The sequence below is a fragment of the Oncorhynchus keta genome, chromosome 10 (assembly GCF_023373465.1).
Source record: "Oncorhynchus keta strain PuntledgeMale-10-30-2019 chromosome 10, Oket_V2, whole genome shotgun sequence".
Lineage (NCBI taxonomy): Eukaryota > Metazoa > Chordata > Actinopteri > Salmoniformes > Salmonidae > Oncorhynchus > Oncorhynchus keta.
In genome coordinates, this window is record NC_068430.1 from 34,700,681 (window position 1) to 34,722,968 (window position 22,288).

Below are 22,288 nucleotides of genomic sequence, written 5' to 3' on the forward strand. Positions count from 1 at the left end.
TTTCCCTCTGCTCCACAGAGTTGAGACACATCCTTTCCCTCTGCTCCACAGAGTTGAGACCATCCTTTCCCTCTGCTCCACAGAGTTGAGACCCATCCTTTCCCTCTGCTCCACAGAGTTGAGATCCTTTCCCTCTGCTCCACAGAGTTCCACATCCTTTCCCTCTGCTCCACAGAGTTGAGACACATCCTTTCCCTCTGCTCCCACAGCTCCACAGAGTTGATCCTTTCCCTCTGCTCCACAGACATCCTTTCCCTCTGCTCCACAGAGTTGAGACACATCCCTCTGCTCTGACATCCTTTCCCTCTGCTCCACAGAGTTGAGACACATCCTTTCCCTCTGCTCCACAGAGTTGAGACACATCCTTTCCCTCTGCTCCACAGAGTTGACATCCTTTCCCTCTGCTCCACAGAGTTGAGACATCCTTTCCCTCTGCTCCACAGAGTTGAGACAGAGTTGAGACATCCTTTCCCTCTGCATCCTTTCCCTCTGCTCCACAGAGTTGAGACCCATCCTTTCCCTCTGCTCCACAGAGTTGAGACCCATCCTTTCCCTCTGCTCCACAGAGTTGAGACACATCCTTTCCCTCTGCTCCACAGAGCTGAGACACATCCTTTCCCTCTGCTCCACAGAGTTGAAGTCGGAGGTTAACATACACCTTAATCAAAATAATTTAAACTCCGTTTTTCACAATTCCTGACATTTAATCCTAGTAAACATTCGCACAATAAGGTGGGTGAATTTTGGCCCATTCCTCCTGACAGAGCTGGTGTAACTGAGTCAGGTTTGTAGGCCTCCTTGCGCACACACGTTTTTTCAGTTCTACAAATTTTCTATGGGCTTAAGTTCAAGGCTTTGTGATTGCCACTCCAATACCTTGACCTTGTTGTCCTTAATTTAAGCCATTTTGCCACAACTTTGGAAGTATGCTTGGGGTCATTGTCAATTTGGAAGACGCATTTGTGACCAAGCGTTAACTTCCTGACTGATGTCTTGAGATGTTGCTTCAATATATCCACATCATTTTCCTCCCTCATGTTGCCATCTATTTTGTGAAGTGCACCAGTCCCTCCTGCAGCAAATCACCCCCACAACATGATGCTGCCCCCCTCCCCGTGCTTCACGGTTGACATGGTGTTCTTCAGCTTGCAAGCCTCCCCCTTTTTCCTCCAAACATAACAATGGTCATTATGGCCAAACAGCTCTATTTTTGCTTCATCAGACCAGAGGACATTTCTCCAAAGAGTACGATCTTTGTCCCCATGTGCAGTTGCGAACCGTAGTCTGGCTTTTTATGTGCGGTTTTAAAGTAGTGGCTTCTTCCTTGCTGATTAGCCTTTCAGGTAATGTCGATATAGGACTTGTTTTACTGTGGATATAGATACTGTTGTACCTGTTTCCTCCAGCATCTTCTCAAGGTCCTTTGCTATTGCTCTGGGATTGTTTTGTACTTTTTACACCAAAGTACGTTCATCTCTAGGAGACAGAACACATCTCATTCCTGAGCGGTATGATGGCTGCGTGGTCCCATGGTGTTTATACTTGTGTACTATTGTTTGTACAGATGAACGTGGTACCTTCAGGAGTTTGGAAATTGCTCCCAAGGATGAACCAGAATTGTGGAGGTCTACAATTTTTTTTCTGATTTCTTTTGATTTTCCCATGATGTCAAGCAAAGAAGCACTGAGTTTGAAGGTAGGCCTTGAAATACATCCACAGGTACACCACCAATTTACTAAAATTATATCAATTAGCCTATCAGAAGCTTCTAAAGCTATGACATAATTTTCTGAAATGTTCCAAATTTCTTTAAAGGCACAGTCAATTTAGTGTATGTACATTTCTGACCCACTGGAATTGTGATACAGGGAATTATAAGTGAAATAATCTGTCTGTAAACAATTGTTGGGAAAATGACTAGTGTCATGCACAAAGTAGATGTCCTAACCGACTTACCAAAACTATACATTGTTAACAAGAAATTTGTGGAGTGGTTGAAAAGGAGTTTTAATGACTCCAACCTAAGTGTATGTAAACTTCCTTCTTCAACTGTAGGTCCTGGATGGCAGGAATCTTGGCCCCAGTGATGTACTGGGCCGTACGCACTACCCTCTGTAGCGCCTTACGGTCGGATGCCGAGCAGTTGCCACACCAGGCGGTGATGCAACCAGTCAGGATGCTGTCGATGGTGCAGCTGTCTAACTTTTTGAGGATCTAGGGACCCATGTCAGATCTTTTCAGTCTCCCAGGGGGGGAAATGTGTTGTCGTGCCCTCTTCACGATTGTCTTGGTGTGTTTGGACCATGATAGTTTGTTGGTGATGTGGACACCAAGGAACTTAACGGTCCGATACAGCCCCGTCGATGTGAATGAGGGCATGTTCGGCCCTCCTTTTCCTGTAGTCCACGATCAGCTTCTTTGTCTTGCTCACGTTGAGGGAGAGGTTGTTGTCCTGGCACCACACTGCCAGGTCTCTGACCACCTCCCTATAGGCTGTCTCATTGTTGTCGATTATCATTCCTACCACTGTTGTGTCGTCAGCAAACTTAATGATGGTGTTGGAGTCGTGCTTGGACACGCAGTAATTGGTGAGCAGGGAGTACAGGAGGGGACTAAGCATGCACCCCTGAGGGGCCCCCGTGGTGAGGATCAGCATGGCAGATGTGTTGTTGCCTACCCTTACCACCTGGGGGCGGCCCATCAGGAAGCCCAGGATCCAGTTGCAGAGGGAGGTGTTTAGTCCCAGGGTCCTTAGCATAGTGATGAGCTTTGTGGGCACTATGGTGTTGAACACTGAGCTGTAGTCAATGAACAGCATTCTCACATAGGTGTTCCTTTTGTCCAGGTAGGAAAGGGCAGTGTGGATTACGATTGAGATTGCTTCATCTGTGGATCTGTTGGGGCGGTATGCGAATTGGAGTGGGTCTAGAGTTTCCGGGATGATGGTGAGCCATGACCAGCCTTTCAAAGCACTTCTTAGCTACTGATGTGGGTGCTATCTTAGTCCTGTATTGACACTTTGCCTGTTTGATGGTTCGTTTGAGGGCATAGTGGGATTTCTTATAAGCGTCAGGATTAGTGTTCCGCTCCTTGAAAGTTGCAGTTCTAGGGGGAGGGAGAGTCTATGTGTGTGGAGTAAAGGTGGTCTAGATTTTTCCCCCCTCTGGTTGCACGTGACATGCTGGTAGAAATGAGGTGAAACGGAATTAAGTTTGCCTGCATTAAAGTCCCCGGCCACTAGGAGCGCCGCTTCTGAATGAGTATTTTCTTGTTTGCTTATGGCCTTATACAGCTTGTTGAATGCGGTCCTAGTACCAGCATCGGTTTGTAGTGATAAATAGACGTCTCAAAAGAATATAGATGAAAACTCTCTTGATAGATTGTGTGGTCTACAGCTTATCATGAGGTACTCTTCCTTAGGCGAGCAATACCTTGAGACTTCCTTAATATTAGACATCATTCACTAGCTGTTATTGATAAATAGACACACACCCCCACCCCTTGTTTTACCAGACGGAGCTGTTCTGTCCTGCCGATGCACTGAAAACCCAGCCAGTTGTATATTATCTGATTCGTCGTTCAGCCACGACTCGGTGAAATATATGATGTTACAGTTTTTAATATCCCGTTGGTAGGATAGTCTTGAATGGAGATCATCCAGTTGATTCTCCAGAGATTGCACGTTGGCCAATAGAATGGATGGTAGAGGCGGGTTAACCCCTCGCCGACAAATTCTCACAATGCACCCCAACCTCCATCCCATATATTTCCGTCTTTTCTTCATTGAAGAAAAACATCTTTGTCCAGTTCGAGGTGAATAATCGCTGTTCTGATACCCAGAAGCTCTTTTCAGTCATAAGAGACGGTAGCAGCAACATTATGTACAATCTAAGTTAAGAAGAATGCAAAAAAACACACAAAATAGCACATTTGGTTAGGAGCTCGTAAAAGGGCAGCCATCCCCTCCAGCGGCATTATCACTTCCTGCACCATTTTCTTGTTTTTTAAATTTATGGATCACCAGAGGCACTCGGACATCATTAACAAACGAAGCAGTTGTGTTTGTGAGTCCGCCAAATCAGCGGCAGTACGGATGACCAGGGATGTTCTTTTGATATGTGTGTGAATTGGACCAGTTTCCTGTCCTTCTAAGCATTCAAAATGTAACGAGTACTTTTGGGTGTCAGGGAAAATTTACGGTGAAGTAAAAGTCATCAAAAATATAAATAGCAAAGGACAGATACCCCCCAAAACTTCTTAAGTAGAACTTTAAAGTATTTTTTACTTAAGTACGTTACACCACTGCTGTGCTCATACATTTTATTTTTTCTGTCAGTAATTTTAAATACTATTACTGACCAAGTATGAATTATGCACTCTGATGGTTTGAATGAAACAGTGTTTGTAAATGAGAAATGATTAATAATATTAAAGGACTTCAAAGGTAGATTCTGTTATTGAGAGGTTTATTAAGTTTCCCCAGAAATCAATTCTGAAGCTGTCAATCACTATACATGACATTACCAAGATTGTAAACTTCCAAGTACCATTTTTTCAGGTTTTATTCCCATTTGTCAACCGTTAGGAGAGATTTGAATTATACACACTAATTGTAACCACCTTATCTTGTCAATCATAAAATCTTGTCAATAGCTAAGTAACTCACCTATGAACAATCTGATATGTTTCTTCCATCAAGAGCATGTGGACATCTTGAGCTTGCCTTATCTGACCCAAATATTGGCTTATTTGTATTGGGTCTCTTGTAATTACATTGTAGTACACCATTACCGATGACTGATACAAAGTCAAAGGAGAGAGGATTGAGGGACAGTAGTACAAACAGGCTTATCTATGTTGACCCTCTTAACCTCTCAGAACTGAATCAGTTCTTTGTTCAAATCAGTTCAGTTCAATTGTTTTACTAGAATTCAGTCATATGAAACTAAAATGTAATGTTTCAGCTGTATGGTGGGTGTGGTCTCTAGATCTGTCCAATTAACCTTGAGAATTAGATGGATGGCATACATAGCTATATCTTTAATAATTGTTATACATGGTACCAACCAGACTGACAACATAGTGGGCTAAGATATGATCATGTATTGACTCCTACGACCTACACTAGACTGTTACAACCATTACTAATTAAATCTGTGCAAAGAATATTCATGCATTTATTCATTCATCCGAGTAGTAACAACACTGTCAAGTGGGAGTCTTGCAAAATAGCAGGGATTGAAAGATTTCATATGAACTCGCAAATTGACAGATCTAGAATCAGTTTACCTTTCCAGAAACAACTAGGAAACGACGCAAGATCTGACCTTAGATCAGTTTGTTGTGTCAGTCATCCTCCCCCAAAATGTGCCCTTGATTTTGGGGAGCCTTGAAGAATATTTGCTTGACATGCATTTTTTCTCATCAGCAAAGACCCCAACCAATGAATCAATCACAAATGTCACTTTGACTTCAAATCAGTCACGTGGATTTGCTCATCAGTGCGCACGTGGCTGTTTTACGGTTAGCTACTTTCTGTCATCACAATTCTAATATAAGGTAAAGTTGTTAAACTAGCTAGCTATATAGTCTCCGATTGAATTGCACTTCGAATAAATGTTTTAATATTTGATCAGTCTTATATCAGATGTTATATTAGGTAATGTACCCATTTTGATGATATCAAAGTGATGTGATCCGAGCTAACATATTAAGCTAGGTATCTAGGTAGGTAACATCAGCTAGCTAGGTTAGGTAGCAACTGAGTTAACGCATGGTAGCAGAACCCTGCAATTTACACGTCAGACCGAGTTTTAGTAGCCACAGTATCCAGACCAGAGATGTGGCTTTGACATGTGAGAAAGAAACCCATGTTGATTTGTGAAGGTTAACGTTAGTTCGCTAGCTAGCTAACAAGCCTGTCTGTAGTCGAAAACTTCACATCTTAAAACAGAACGGAAACTTTGTTATCCATTTTTTTTCCTTCTGTGATTTCATTAGGGAGAAATGATGCCTCTGTGCTCACCCTCTTGGAAAGACAAATGGATAACAAAGTTTCATGTCTGTTTCTACAGAAAATAATTCGTTTGGAAGAAACAGCTCTGCAGGGTAAAACTGAACTTTAACAAATTGTTGTCCATTGGTGTTTTTCAAATTGTGATGTGTCTGATACATTGGGAAGATACAAATCACTGAACCTCGTGCTTGTTCTGAAGACAATTTGAAGGTATTGTTTGACCTTAGTGACTAATAATGCAGACATCTCTTTTGCTTGTATTTTTGACTAGGGTGTCTGAGATGGACAGCAACAACAGAGAGAAGGTGAAGTTTGACTGGCTACAGACAACACTCTGCTCACCTACAAAGTTCCGCAAGAGCAATGGTGGCGCACCCAAGCCCATCCGCTGGAGTGTGTCGCCCAGTGAGGTTTTAACTGCCCCTGATCTGAACGTGTCGGCTGGCCTGGGAGAGCTGGAGGGCATCTGCCTAGACACACCCAAGAGAAAGGAGGTCACCTCGTCAGACGACCCCAGCGGGAGCAACCCCTTCACAGGGAAAATCAAGGGGCTCAGGAAATGTCTGAAAGATCTCACTCCCTCTGAGGCCAAGGTAAATCATGACTGTGGACTCTGCTAAGCAATTCAATGCACGGACCATTGCTCTGTTCTCCCAAATGTCATCTTTCTTTGCCTCTTCTCCTACATGAACTCAGATGGCCAGTGTTACATGTCATTTACTGGTGTTGCTTCCATTGGATATATCTTTGTCAATTTTGTTTTTTCCTTAGGCGGTACTCAAGGACACAACATCCCAGTCAGAAAGCCGTGTCTCCTCACCTACACCTTCGGCCTGTGGTCTGAAGAGGAAAGACCGGACCCCACAGGAGGGGTCGAAGGCCATTTACCTGAAGGCTTTGACCGCCGCTATCAGGGGAAGAGGAGAGAAGCAGTCCCCGGCCAAAGCGACTGCCGAGAAAAGCCCTTCTTTCGCGAAGAAGAAGTCCACAAAAAAGAACCAGTCTTTGGACACAGCCAATGACAACATGCCCAGTTTGGAACCAGACGACTGCGCGGCTCTTGACTTGGACTGCTGCTCAGCCCAGTCAGAGAGCGAGTCAGAGGACATGGCTCCCCTCGAGGGCGGAGACTACTATTTCCACCCAATGGTGTTTGAGGAAACAGGGACACAGGATGAGAACACTGGTCTCAAAAAAGACACAAGGGTGAGTCACAGGAAAAAAAGGTTCCGAAGGTTGGTTAGCAGGAATTTACATGTTTAGTATGGATAATTGGTTGGGGGGTTCAATTAAGAGAAATATTTTGTTCCTGGACCTATATTATTGTTCAATAAAGATATCGCCCTATTCTCTCCTTTTCCACCTCAGAGTGTGGTGCTGAAAAGGGATAACTCCCCTGATTGGTCAGATGTTGAGGACCCTGTGGTGGTGGAGACCTTCTCCCAGGAGGAGTCTCCATCGCATTCCACCGCCAAGGTGGAGCCCAAGAGAGAGGTCAACAGCAGTGACTCGTCCTTACCTGCTCTGGACTACATTCCTAACTCTCTACTTTACTTCACGAAGCCTCAAACATACCACCCAGACACCTGGAAACTCAACTTTCCTGCTGTGAATGCTCAGAGTGGTAGCATTACAGCGCCCTCTCTCACCTCCCCCTCTACAAACAGACTGAATGGTGTTGTTCAGCCACCCAGTGAGAGCCCACCTCAGTCATGGAGGACGGTGTTAATTTCCTCCAAGCAAATCCCCCAAGAGAAGCCAAACAGTGCACCGCTGCCTGCCCCCGGGACACCCAGGACTGGCATGGGGGGCATCGGTGTCCCTTGCTCCCCCAGCAGTGTCTCCTCCTCCCCGGACCCCTTTGCTCTGTGGGAGCCTGCTATTTGCTCCAGCAACACTTCGCCTGCTACACACAAAATCCACCCCCTGTTCTCCAGCCCCTACCGCCCCTGTGAACAGACCTTCCGAAGGTACTCTGACGGAGGCCACTCCTTTCCCTCTTCCTCCCCCTCCAGGTGCTATGACAACAGCACCAACACCAGGAGAATGTCACTGGGGGTGGAGCCTATATGGGCATGCGACCCCTCCCAGCGGAGGGTGAGCCAACATGGCTTCGTGGACACCCACTGCCATCTGGACATGCTGTGGGGCAAGCTGGGCTTCCGGGGCACCTTTGCCCGCTTCCGCAGCCTGCACCAGAGCAGCTTCCCGACTGATTTTCACGGCTGCATTGCAGACTTCTGCAACCCTCGGATCATGGTGCGGGAAGCGCTGTGGGAGGGCCTGCTGGCGGAGGAGCTGGTCTGGGGGGCGTTCGGGTGCCACCCCCACTTCGCCAAGGAGTACTCTGAGGTCCACGAGCGTAGCATTCTAATGGCCATGCGACACCCTAAAGCTATAGCCTTTGGCGAGATTGGCCTGGACTACTCCCACAAGAACTCCACCAACACATCCAGGCAGAAAGAGGTATGGTCAGAACTTAATTTTCTCCCTCTCATTCAACTGACCCATTTGAAGTAGTTAATAACCTGCTGCTTGGTTGAGGTAGTGATGGTGTTGTGTGTTTGGCGCCCCCTGTAGGTGTTTGAACGTCAGCTGAAACTGGCTGTGGCTATGAACAAGCCTCTGGTGATCCACTGCAGGGACGCAGACGATGACCTGCTGCTCATCATGAAGAAGTGTGTGCCCCAGGACTACAAAATCCACAGGTCAGTGTCTGCATGTGTGTGTGACTGATACTGTTCATGGGGGAATTCGAAGTAACAGAATTACAATTTGACTGTTTTTTGTTTCACTTTTAAAATGTGTTTCCCGAACAAAAACCATTGATTTCAAAGTTTAACAATCCATTCAACTCTATAGGGTTAGCATCAGGAAAACAATGTGCATGCTTCAATGGGGCAGAAGCCTGTGTAGTGATTCTGGATGGCCAGATGGCTATCAACAATGACAAGCAGCTGCCATGTGGGGAATTGTAGGTTTCTTGTTCTTGATACCATGTCTTGTTTTGACTGATGTCACGTCTACGCTAATATGGAAAAACAATTTTCTAGCTAGATGAGCAACAACTAGCAATGTATTTGAGAAGTGCTCATTCTGCAAATGTATGTTTTCAATAATCATTGGAGACTAACTATAGTTTACATGTTGTTAACAGTCTAAGCCAACCTCGTCTGTTTTGCCTCATAGTCGCGCACACGTCGGTTTTGTTGCTAAACAACCAACACGTTCAAAGCAGTCCTTGTATATAGACAACTTCCACAGAAAAATGTACAAAAACAAATTTAGTGTAAGAACTGTGCAGATGATATCTTTGCTAACAGAATTATGGTAAAATGTCCTTCAGTGTTTTATGCGACCACCTTTTCCAAAAACCTAAATATCTGCTTTGTTTTTTTAACTACAGTAAGTGAAATGGGTTTACATCATAGGTCCCTGATCTGTACTACACAGAAATGCATATGAATGTCATTCTCCATGTTTCACAAGTTTAGATATTGCAGCAGAGTAGAGTAAGAGTGCAGCACAATATAGTACAGTAGAGTGGATTACAGTATAATTTAGTACATTACAATATAATGTACTCTACTTTTCTTTACTGTATTCTACTAATGTATTGGATTGTACTCTACTGTACTATGCTGTCCAAACTTGTGAAACATATCTATGATAGGTTCAGATTTGGTCCGGTCCATTTGTGGACGTTAACATTAGGTGGACTGACCAAATTTCAACTACTTTTCAACGTCAATGGACTACTGGTGTCGGTCAGTGCTGGTAAGACGCTGGTAACAGTAAATGGAAAAAGAGGGGGCTCATGTGTCAGTGTCGGTAGGAGCTGGGGGAGGTGACATTAACTGGAGAGGGAGTGGTTGTCGAGACGGACTGTTTTAACACTTGGTTTAACACAAAGCAGCCATAAACCAAACAGTTTTGAGCTGAACATAACAGTATGCCAGTGGAAGGGAAAACAGTAGCAGGTGACACAACTTGTTGTTTGTGGCTGCTATGATTTCCCATTGTAGCCAATTCAGTTCTGTAATTCTGTATTTCCATTACTGTTTTGGTAATTCTGTTACTAACAGAATGACGAGTTTTAATCACGTAATAATTCACAAGAGAATTTGATATCAGTAAATCTAGTTGGTAGGTCTACCATGGCTTGTTATAAGTCTGTGAACTTTCATTATCTTCCCTCATGAGGGAGAGAAATAAGAAAATATCTTAAAGGGATTCTCCAGTACTTTTGTGTTCTTTTTAGCCAGTAGTTCTGAAAGTAGCACCCACGAGCCAAAAGTGGTCCCTGAAAAAAAATCTGATGTGCACCATGTCATTGCTCTCTTTCTCGCTCTACTGTGTGTGATTCTTGCTAGCTGTCACTCAAATGGTGAGGGGCTGAATCTCATTGGCTGGAACTGAAATTGCTAGGGGCTGGTCCACCAGTGGGGAAATGTTGGGGAAGTGGTGCAACACAGCTTCCAGAAAACAGTCACTTTCAAACTAAGGATTTTGTGGCTAATCGAGGTAAGTCAGTAATTCTGCTCATAGATTATGCATGTATGAACTACACATTGTAACATCCAGCCTAAAGCGGGAGGTAAAAAAATATATATACTTACTAGTCGCCAAAGTACCCGGCACAGCCAGAAGAGGACTGGCCACCCCACATATGCTCTCTCTAATTCTCTCTTTCTTTCTCTCTCTCGGAGGACCTGAGCCCCAGGACCATGCCCCAGGACTACCTGACATGATGACTCCTTGCTGTCCCCAGTCCACCTGGCCATGCTGCTGCTCCAGTTTCAACTGTTCTGCTTTATTATTATTGGACCATGCTGGTCATTTATGAACATTTGAACATCTTGGCCATGTTTTGTTATAATCTCCACCTGGCACAGCCAGAAGAGGACTGGCCACCACACATAGCCTGGTTCCTCTCTAGGTTTCTTCCTAGGTTTTGGCCTTTCTAGGGAGTTTTTCCTAGCCAACGTGCTTTAACACCTGCATTGCTTGCTGTTTGGGGTTTTAGGCTGGGTTTCTGTACAGCACTTTGAGATATCAGCTGATGTACGAAGGGCTTTATAAATAAATTTGATTTGATTTGGAGCATGTCTTAAAACATTTGTTTTTGGTAACAGAATTACAAGGCAATGTTTCTTAAACTTAGACTTACATTTGCCTTTTCCACAGACACTGTTTCACCAACAGTTACCCGGTGATCGAGCCCTTCCTGAAGGAGTTTCCCAACCTGTGTGTGGGCTTCACGGCTCTCATCACCTACCCTACAGCATACGAGGCCCGTGACGCGATCCGCAAGATCCCCCTCGACCGCATCCTCCTGGAGACAGATGCACCCTATTTCCTGCCCCGACAGGTACACACACACACCACACGACAACACACATTTGGGAGGGTGGTTCGACGGGCACCGATTCACAAGCTAGGCGTATACAGGTGAATGTTTAAGGTTGACCGTGCATGTATGTAAATTGTTTTTGTTCTCTGTGTACCGGTAGGTTAGTAAAGATGTCTGTAGGTTTGCCCACCCAGGCATGGGTATACACACCCTGCGTGAGATCAGCCTTCTGAAGGGAGAAAGCATCACCACGGTGCTCACCACGATCCGACGCAACACCACCCAGCTCTACGGCATATGACCACGACGACAGGGAAGGTCACCACGGAGGCCATGACTACCACCCTTGTAGTAGGCATGGAAAGTACAAAGTGTAGCTGTCGTAGTGACCTGACACACACTTGCTCTCCTCAAACATAGGCAGCCTCATGGAGAGAATTGTGTTAGAATTAAGGTTCACATTAAAGAATAATCGTTAAACTACATATAGAATAAATCAACTATGTTTTCCAAACTGGTTTTGTTTGCAGCCTGTGGCATTTAACGTCTGAAAATATATTTTTGGGAGTTAACGCATTGCAGAAAAATGTATTTAAGATAAGAGAAAAAAGGATGTAGTTGTCAAGCTTTGTTTTAGCTGGCCCCAAGCCCTTGCATAGCTCTAGGAGTTAAGTCTGAGGCTAGCAGGCATTAGGAGCATTAAATGCTCAGTTTGAGCTTCACTCTGTTCTAAAAGATCCCAATGGTTTCAGCAACTCTGATCTCACTCTGGAATCCAAATCTTATTTTATTTTTACCTTTATTTTTTTATTCGATTTGACGGAAGCTTTAATTTGTTTCATTTTGGTGTTTGTAATCATTTTACTCTAATTTGCTGACTTGTGAAATGGTTTGGTTTTGATTTAGTCGATGTAGAAGCCTTCCTTCCCTTCCTGGTTCCTTCCTCACTAGCAAAGGCTGTTATGTACTCAATTAAAAGCTTATTTTTACTTTCTCCTGATTTGAGTGAATTGATACATGAGCACTTTGGTCCTTTGAATACAGCTCTTTCTCTCCAGCACCCCTCATTAAACTCCCCTCCTATCAAGAACATGGAGGCTGCATTAGGTCAATTTACTCTCAACAGGTAAATAAATACCTCTGAGGGTGCTGGTGTACTCAGTAGTTGGTAATGGTAGAACAAGCCTGTTATGTGCAAAGGCAATTTTTTAAAGTTGAATAATTTACTCTTGAAGTTATACCTTAGTTCCATTGGTGTAAATTCAGTCCTTATGTGTAGTTTGATGGTAAGGAATTGTGTATGCTTCAAGTCTGGTACACGAAGGAAAGATGTTTCGTGTGTAAAGGGGTTGCAGGGGTTTGTATAGACTAGAGGGCAACTGAGTAGAATGTCCATATAGGGCCTTGTCTTATACAGAATTCTGTAGTGTTTTGTATGGGGGGAACCAGGCTGAACATCTCTGCCATTAGGGAGAAATAAGGTTGATTTTATTTCCAGATTTAATAGAGACATGAAGTGGCTGAGTGGCCTGTCCATTAGCCACTCCTGTGAGCAGTCAGAGATGGGTTAAGAAAGAGAGTTTAGCTTCAGCACTTCCATTTGAGAATGATTGACAGGAGCACCCAGTGACGCATCCAGAGAGACACTACCATCACACCAGATCAAAGTGGAAAAGCTGCTAGGACAATGGGTTCAATGTGTGAATGGTACCTATCCTCTACTGAACCGAGAGAAACTCATGATTTTGAGTTATTCAAGGGCACACGTCTCCCATGTAACTGTTTTGTGTTCTACTTGAGCCTGTTGTATATAGGTCCGGATATGCGAGTACACGCTTGTTGGAAGCGCAGCCTGGAGTTAGAGACGAGGCCTTCTAATACAACCTAATAAAACATGTGGCCCACAGCGCACTGCCAGAGGTGCCCTAGTTCCCCAGGTCTGAGTAGCAGCCTCTTCAGCTGACCTGAAACAGATATTAAACAAGACACAAAGAGAGGGTTCTTTCCTTCAATGAATACATGGTCATAATTTAGCATGTTTCACAGGATTATGTCAAGCGTCCTATTCACTGCACTGTGACTGTAATCTGACCAGAACAAATGAGTTATACTTGCAGGAAACAGCTGAGGGATTTTATAAGAATAATAATTTCTGGCAGATTTAGTGAGATCGATGGGCTGTTTCATATTCTCCTGGTGCTCAAATTCAGATGTTTTGCCATTATGAGCCGCTACCTAAGAAAGTATTTTTACTAGAGATCTATTTGAAGATAAGGATGACATATCTGTTCAAAGACCCAAAATGACCCAGGGAGTAAGGAAGCAGTGTTATTTTATTCATCTTTTACAATTCAAACGATGTTCACACAGTAAATCGGGTATAAGACAAGTTGAGAAAGGAAAGTGGAGAACAGGAAATGGAGGTTCTTTGTATTCCGTGTCTATGCCACGTTGTGATCATTCTGAAACACAAAAACATGTTTTAAACAATGCTGCTCTGGAACATTTAATGCACTCTGCTGTCTGTCTGATGGTTTAGATTTGACAGAGGACTGTTCTTTGGCTCCAAATATGGTTAACTCCAAATATGTGCTAATGAGTTGTTATAGCTACCATCATGAACAGGCAGTGTATCGCATCCAGTGGCAACCTGTCATTCAGGGCAGGTGGGGCTCAGAGCCCCACCTGCTTAGCAAAAAAATGCATATACACCACCGTTCAAGCAATTTTTTTGTGCATTAAAATAACATCAAAATGATCAGAAATACAGTGTAGGCAGTTAAATTTGTAAATGACTTGTAGCTGGAAACGGCTGATTTAAAAAAAATGGATATCTACATAGGTGTACATTATCAGCAACCATCTGTGTTCTAATGGCACGTTGCATTAGCTAATCCAAGTTCATAATTTTAAAAGGCTAATTGATCATTAGAAAACCCTTTTGCAATTATGTTAGCACAGCTGAAAACTGTTCTGATTAAAGAAGCAATAAAACTGGCCTTCTTTAGACTAGTGGAATATCTGGAGCGTCAGCATTTGTGGGTTCGATTACAGGCTCAAAATGTCTATTCTTGGGCCTCCCGGGTGGTTAAGGGCGATGTACTGCAGCGCCAGCTGTGCCATCAGAGTCCCTGGGTTCGCGCCCAGGCTCTGTCGTAACCGGCCGCGACCGGGAGGTCCGTGGGGCGACGCACAATTGGCCTAGCGTCGCCCGGGTTAGGGAGGGCTTGGTCGGTAGGGGTGTCCTTGTCTCATCGCGCACCAGCGACTCCTGTGGCGGGCTGGGTGCAGTGTGCGCTAGCCAAGGTGGCCAGGTGCACGGTGTTTCCTCCAGCGCATTGGTGCGGCTGGCTTCCGGGTTGGATGCGCACTGTGTTAAGAAGCAGTGCGGCTTGGTTGGGTTGGGTTGTGTATCGGAGGACGCATGACTTTCAACCTTCGTCTCTCCCGAGCCAGTACGGGAGTTGTAGCGATGAGACAAGATACAACAATTGGATACCACGAAATTGGGGAGAAAAGGGGGTAAAAATGTCTATTATTTTTCTGAGAAATGAAGGCTATTCCATTTGAGAAATTTCCAAGAAACTGAAGATCTCGGTCAATGCTGTATACTACTCCCTTCACAGAACAGTGCAAACTGACTTTAACCAGAATAGAAAGAGGAGTGGGAGGCCCCGGTGCACAACTGAGTAAGAGGACAAGTACATTACAGTGTCTAGTTTGAGAAACAGATGCCTCACAAGTCCTCAACTGGCAGCTTCATTAAATAGTACCCGCAAAACACTAGTCTCAACATCAACAGTGAAGAGGTGACTCCGGGATGCTGGCCTTCTAGGCAGAGTTGCAACGAAAAAGCCATATCTCAGACTGGCCAATAAAATATTAAGATGATCAAAAGAACACAGACACTGGACAATTGTTCTGAATTCGGTTGCTGTACATTTAGAAAATACTGAACAGATAGTTATATTGACTACATCTGTCTTAGCTTGCTCATTAATGTCTTAATCGAAATTACGGATGACCTCTTATCCGTTCCCTTGTATAATAGTATGTACATCTCAATTGTCAGTAGAAACCACATTTGTATAAGCAAGTCAACCATATCAGCTGTTTAAAAAATGTTGCAAATGAGGCTGAATTAACTGTTTCGCTGACAGACAAGGCTCAGCTGATAACCAGGTGTAGCAGTGGTAAGGTGTTGGGACTGCTGTTGGGACTCTGCTATTGGGACAGCTTTATGTAGGCCCTAACAGTTTGTGGGCACCATTTGTCACCGTTATAGTGCAATTAATGTCTTGTTTAGTGTTGTGTTGTGTTATAGTGCAATTAATGTCTTGTTTAGTGTTGTGGCTTTGCTGCTATGCATTAAATACAAGTTGAGTTTGCCCCACCAAGATTTACATGCTAAAAATCGCCACGGTCTCTATCCAACTAGAGTAGTAGTGCTGTATGTAAGATCAAATGTCATCGCAGGGCACCTGCAGTGGCAGTGTCTCCCAGGACGTCCTGCAGGATCTTCTGCAGCACGGCACCATACTCCTGGAACTCCTCCTCACTCATGGTGATGCCCATCTCAAAAGGAGCCTTGATCTGAGAACAGGAAGAGCTGATCAGTATCCAAATTAAACCTAGCCCTTAACATCCCTTGGCATGTTATGTGGTTTTGAAAGCAACGTTTTTTTTTTTGAATTTCACCTTTATTTAACCAGATAGGCCGGTTGAGAACAAGTTCTCATTTACAACTGCGACCTGGCCAAGATAAAGCAAAGCAGTGTGACACGAACAACAACACAGAGTTACACATGGAATAAACAAATTTACAGTCAATAACACAATATACAGTGTGTGCAAATGGCGTGAGGAGGTAAGGCAATAAATAGGCCATAGTAGCAAGTAATTACAATTCAGCTAATTAACACTGGAGTGATAGATGTGCAGATGATGATGTGCAAGTAGAAATACTGGTGTGCAAAAGAGCAGAAAAGTAAATAAAAACATAGTGGATCCAGGCAATGAGGCAGTGATCGCTGAGATCCTGATTAAAAACAGCAAAGGTGTATTTGGAGGGCAATTTGGTCAGGAAAATATCTATGAGGGTGCCCATGTTTACAGATTTTGGGTTGTACCTGGTGGGTTCCTTGATCATTTGTGTGAGATTGAGGGTGTCTAGCTTAGATTGTAGGTATGCCGGGGTGTTAAGCATATCCCAGTTTAGGTCACCTAACAGAACGAACTCTGAAGATAGATGAGGGGCAATCAATTCACATATGGTGTCCAGGGCCCAGCTGGGAGCTGAGGGGGGTCTATAACAGGCAGCAACAGTGAGAGACTTAGGCTGGGTGGATGGTAGGTGCATTGGGTTGATTTGGGTTCAGCAGCAGCGTTGGATTTGTAGAGCTATTTTCAAGAGGTAAATCCATGTGCATATGTCACTTACCGTATTGTGTTTGTCTTCCTGGTGAAGGGGACCCTCAAACAGCTCAGCAAAGCTCTCAATGTCTCGCCGACCAACTCGAGGGGGCTTCCCTTTACCCTGCAGGACCAGGCCGTGACAGTGAGTCACACACTACCTTTTTCACACATTTAGTATAACATTACTCACACACATTTTACACACAATTCGTAAACCTTACTCACAAACACACACGTGTGCTACACCTTACCTGTCTTACCTGTGGTTTCTGGGAGGGGCTGAGGAAGCTGGAGCCAGCACTGACTGACTTGGCCCACAGAGCCAGAGTACACAGCATCAGTATCATGAGACCTGTGTTTCTCTTCAGTGGCATGATGGATGGCTGTTTGCGCTTTATAGAGAGAACTCACCAAATACAAAATTAACAACATTTTAAAGCACTGTATATTGTGAGGCTTTTACCCAAAGCATTCCTATGGCACAATGTGACATACATTTAACTTGTGTATAAATTAATCGAGATACCAAACCTATATATAATTTCCTCTGATATCTTATTTATTGAAAACAAATTGTTATACTCACCAGATATACCTTGGACATTGATATGGTTGGACTAGGGTCTCTTTTCACCTTATATACCTATTCTTATGTTTACCTCTGAGACATTTGGAATCCAAACACATATTTGCTTCTATGTTTGCACATTAGAGCAAATACAGTCATGGTTGATGGAACTGGGAATAGATGGATTGTTCAAGTGTTTGCATAGATAAAAGAACAAGAATAGCACAGTTGCAACCTGATAACAGAAATGTTCTTGCTGATTATCACCTTTAATCATACTATTATGATGACACCACACTGTCATGTGGGCTTTAGACCCTTTTAGAATGTGTACTCATACCTGAGCAACTGTTTGCTGGTCCATCAACAGAAACATTCTGCATTTCCAGAGTCCACAAAATACATATTCACTGCCCTATGTACTGAAATATGCCAAGAACACATTATCTCAACTTTCAGTTTTTCCGTTCTTTGTCAGCTGTAATGGGCAGAATGTTGTGCATCATTATAAGCATTGAAATGGTATATTTCTGGTTATACGATATATATATATATATATATATATATTATCTTTAACTCTGCATTGTTGGAAAATAATCAGTGAGTAACGTTAAGTATTTCACTGTTAGTCTATGCCTGTTGTTTACGAAGCATGTGACAAATAACATTTGATTTGATACATGAGACATAGTAAAAGAACAATCTCTGTCTATACTTGGTCTGATATACATATACATATATTACATAACTGCATGTTCAAGAGCCTAAATCCATTATAACCAGAAACGAATTATGGCAACATTGAAAGCATCAATCTTTTTTTGACTGCCAGTTGCTTACTCCACACCGCTAGGTGGCAGTCCTGAATCTACTTAGCTAGCGACCCTTAAATTACGTGACCCAAATATGAATTATTAACAATATTAATTATTGTAAAGAAGTCAACGATGAAGCAGTCACTGCATATTTCTTATTATTTTTATCCATTGTTGTTAGATTTCGATATATCAGCTCAAAGCCAGCTCGCTAGTGGAAGGCAACCAATCGACAACTCAGATTGGTTGCCTTCCACTAGCTAGCTGGCTTTGAGCTGATATCGAAATCTAACAACCATGGATAAAAAGAATAAGCAATATGCAGTCACTGCTTCATCGTTGACTTGTTTACAATAATTAATATTGTCACATTTTCTGTCACCAGTGTGTGAACCATAGCTAGCTAGCTCATTAGATAACGCCGGTAACTTATCTAGCCTGCACGCTAACACATAGCAAGCTAGGATACTGTACTATACTCATTTTTCTGCAGCTGGTTGATCTCAAAGCTGAACTCGACTGGTCCTGGTATAGTTTTGTAATTCGTTACACTGGTCTTTAAATGCTGTTATATTCTGTATGTAAGGTTGACATGACATGAAGGCCCTGCATATGCTATTTGTATTTCTCGCATTGGAATTACAGTCCTCTTTTCCATTGTGTCAGATGAGGAGACAGAGGGACTTTTCCTGGTGGATTTCACCCAGAAGATTATTGACAAGAAGAGAGAGAATCATGCTGACCAAGACTTTCAGGGAAAAGGGTATATTTTACTCTGATCAAACATGTAGGTGAATGTAAGTTTGTTCATAGAAGAAGATGTTAGTGACAATACTGTTCTGAGCTTCTTTTTTTAATGTTTGTACACAGATGTGACCCGGCTGAAAAGGACCACTATCAGAGGACATGCGTAGAGAGCTGCAGAGGCAAGTCTGGGAGAGGGAGGAGGCCATGAACAGTCCTGTGGGACGAATCCACTACGAGGACATCAGGGAGCAACGTTGACATGGCACTGGTTTCATAGATACAGTAATCGAACTGTATTTACTCTACTTTTTTAACCAAACCCTGAGAGGTGTGTTCTCTGTGGATTGACTTGTCTCTTCTCTGATCTCTTGCCTCTTCCTCAATCTCTCACACTGTTATTTTTCCTCCCTCTTCTTTTACTGTCTGTCCATGTCAGAGGACCATGAGCTGGATGTGGGCTACTTTACATTTTCTCAGGACCAGGAGCAGCGCAGGAAGCAGATACTCTGGACATGCTCAGACACCAGGTGAGTTACTCTCAGCCTCCGCAACCCCTGAGATTAGACATTCTTATATCACTTATCAGTTCATTTAAATGACTGAGTTTGAAGCATATTGTCGACATTAATTCACATTTTTTTAAAGATGAATTATCTCTCTCCTTTTCTCTCCCTCTCTTTCTCTCAGACGACAGACCAGCGCAGTAAGAGGGAGCAGTTGAAGGAGAACAGGAAGGCTCTGCTGAACGCTCAGTTGGCCAAGGTGAGGCAAAGGAAGATGAAGACTAAGCTGGACGGAACACAGGACGACCAGGGAGCTGGACCCAAACAAGGTTAGAGGAACCTCCCACAATTCTACAGCATTGGAGACAATGATACCTGATCAGGCTAGATTGTATGGCTATGACTGTATACTGCTCTATGTATATACTTTTGACTGTAGTGAATACTGTTGTAAGTGTTGTCTCTTATATGACTTCCTTCAGAAGAGGATGAAGCCCATGAGGAGGCCCCTGCAGTGAAGAAGTTGGAGGTAGAGATCCAAGAGAGAAGAGACACCAAGTCAGGAGTACCCCACGTCAGGGAGTGGGACAGGGGCAAAGGTAAACACTACTCCTTGTTTCTGGTTGACATGATTGGCATGGATCTTTTTTTAGAATGAATGGTGATCATTGATGAATCACTGCACCACACTGGCATAACATGTATAACATGGCAAAGTAGAGCAGGAAAGTTCCAGGTGTAACCAAGGACTGCTTGCTGTAGTCAACGCCTGTCAGATCATCTCTGGTAATTTCCTCCAGTGAGACACCAAAGAGTTGTATGCTGCCTGGAGTGTTAGATCATTAACTAACTGTCTTCTCTTTTTTTCAATTTGACAACATTCCTTTCCTAGTGGACTTTTTTGGCAAGTGGACGAGTCGGGGGCAGGATGATAGGGAGTCAGAGTTCACTCCTCCTTCTGTGTACTTCGGCGACGATAAGAGACAGGGCTACGGGAAATGGGCCAAACGGGAGCAGGACAAACCCAAAATGGCCTTCATGTGGTCAGAGGGGCATGGTGGAGGGCATACCCACCCCAGGCCAAGCCCAAAAGTAGTTATTTACCCCAGCCCCAGTCAAGTACCCCTGTACCCTCTCAACCCACAATGCTATTCATTGACTACAGCTCAGAGTTCAACACCATAGTACCCTCAAAACTCATCACTAAGTTAAGGATCCTGGGACGAAATACCTACCTCTGCAACTGGATCCTGGACTTCCTGACGGGCCGCCCCCAGGTGGTGAGTGTAGGTAGTAACACATCTGCCACGCTGATCCTCAACTCTAGCTCCACAGGGGTGCGTGCTCAGTCCCCTCCTGTACTCCCTGTTCACCCACGACTGCATGGCCAGGCACGACTCAAACACCATCATTAAGTTTGCAGACGACACATCAGTGGTAGGCCTGATCAAAGACAACGACGAGACAGCGTATAGGAAGGAGGTCAGAGACCTGGCCGTGTGGTGCCAGAATAACAACCTATCCCTCAACGTAGCAAAGACTAAGGAGATGATTGTGGACTACAGGAAAAGGAGGACCGAACACACCCCCATTTTCATCCATGGGGCTGTAGCGGAGCAGGTTGAGAGCTTCAAGTTCCTCGGTGTCCACATCAACAACAAACTAGAATGGTCCAAACATACTAAGACAGTAGTGAAGAGGGCACGACAAAGCCTATTCCCCCTCAGGAAACTAAAAGGATTTGGTATGGGTCCTGAGATCCTGAAAAGGTTCTACAGCTGCAACATCGAGAGCAATTGCCGTACCAGGCATCACTGCCTGGTACGGCAATTGCTCGGCCTCTGGCCACAAAGGAACTACAGAGGGTAGTGCGAATGGCCCAGTACATCACTGGGGCTAAGCTGCCATCCAGGACCTCTACACCAGGCAGTGTCAGAGGAAGGCTCTAAAAATGGTCAAAGACCCCAGCCACCCCAGTCATAGACTGTTCTCTCTACTACCTCATGGCAAGCGGTACCGGAGTGCCAAGTCTCGGACAAAAAGGCTTCTCGACAGTTTTTTTCCCCCAAGCCATAAGACTCCTGAACATGTAATCAAATGGCTACCCTGACTATTTGCATTGTGTGCCCCCCCCCCCCAACCCTCTTTTTACACTACTGCTACTCTGTTTATCATATATGCATAGTCACTTTAACTATACATTCATGTACATACTACCTCAATTGGGTCAACCAACCAGTGGTCCCACACATTGGCTAACCGTGCTATCTGCATTGTGTCCCGCCACCTGCCAACCCCTCTTTTACGCTACTGCTACTCTCTGTTCATCATATTTGCATAGTCACTTTAACCATATCTACATGGTACCTCAATCAGCCTGACTAACTGGTGTCTGTATGTAGCCTCGCTACTGTATATAGCCTGTTGTTTTACTGTTGTTTTATTTCTTTACTTACCTGTTGTGTACCCAACACCTTTTTTGCACTATTGGTTCGAGCCTGTAAGTATGTTGTATTCGGCGCACGTGACAAATAAACTTTGATTTGATCCCCTGGTCAGCACCAAAACACTGTCCAACTCCAAAATGCACCTCCAGCCCCTCAGTGCCCCCCTCAACCCCCCACCTTAGTACCCTCCCAACAGCCCCAACCCCAATACACACCACCCCCACCAACATACCCTCAGTTTGCTTCCCCATTTCAGTCCCGATTTGTACCTCCACCCTTTCACCTTCAGTATCTTCCTCAACTTCAGTATGCAGCCCCAAACTCAGCCCCAGTGCCCCCCTCAGCCTCAGACCCAGCTCCCTTCCCAGAGCCTGGATAACATGCTGTCCTTCAGCAAGAACTCTGCTTGATACAGACACACCTG

General features: G+C 44.2%; 2 protein-coding genes across 5 annotated transcripts; both read left to right on the plus strand.

Annotated features, from left to right (window-relative positions):
- The first annotated feature begins 5,404 nt into the window (after positions 1-5,404).
- Positions 5,405-12,363, plus strand: tatdn2 (TatD DNase domain containing 2). Of its 4 annotated transcripts, none has more exons than XM_035777792.2 (7): positions 5,405-5,559; positions 6,288-6,609; positions 6,788-7,222; positions 7,385-8,482; positions 8,597-8,724; positions 11,204-11,387; positions 11,530-12,363. In XM_035777792.2, exons 2-7 carry the CDS (start codon positions 6,298-6,300, stop codon positions 11,668-11,670), a joined length of 2,298 nt encoding a protein of 765 aa, XP_035633685.1. In that variant the 5' UTR covers positions 5,405-5,559; positions 6,288-6,297; the 3' UTR covers positions 11,671-12,363. The 4 variants fall into 4 exon arrangements, with proteins under 4 accessions (XP_035633685.1, XP_035633686.1, XP_035633684.1 ...); XM_035777793.1 differs by lacking the exon at positions 5,405-5,559 and adding an exon at positions 5,563-5,659; XM_035777791.2 differs by lacking the exon at positions 5,405-5,559 and adding an exon at positions 5,737-5,855.
- A 3,670-nt stretch (positions 12,364-16,033) lies between these two features.
- Positions 16,034-21,964, plus strand: ccdc174 (coiled-coil domain containing 174). Its single transcript, XM_052526927.1, is given in 9 exon segments — positions 16,034-16,926; positions 18,834-18,930; positions 19,038-19,064; positions 19,067-19,167; positions 19,351-19,413; positions 19,416-19,441; positions 19,602-19,746; positions 19,900-20,016; positions 20,310-21,964. Coding segments are annotated over 9 exon segments (1,005 nt in total). The 5' UTR covers positions 16,034-16,790; the 3' UTR covers positions 20,603-21,964.
- The last annotated feature ends 324 nt before the right edge of the window (positions 21,965-22,288 follow it).

What these genes read in the sequence shown, in the direction of transcription:
- tatdn2 (XM_035777790.2), top strand. Translation starts at nt 6,059, where the DNA reads ATGTCTGTTTCTACAGAAAATAATTCGTTTGGAAGAAACAGCTCTGCA. An exon ending in TCACTCCCTCTGAGGCCAAG is followed by an intron (nt 6,610 to 6,787) that starts GTAAATCATGAC and finishes TTTTTTCCTTAG; the next exon opens with GCGGTACTCAAGGACACAAC. An exon ending in CAGGACTACAAAATCCACAG is followed by an intron (nt 8,725 to 11,203) that starts GTCAGTGTCTGC and finishes CCTTTTCCACAG; the next exon opens with ACACTGTTTCACCAACAGTT.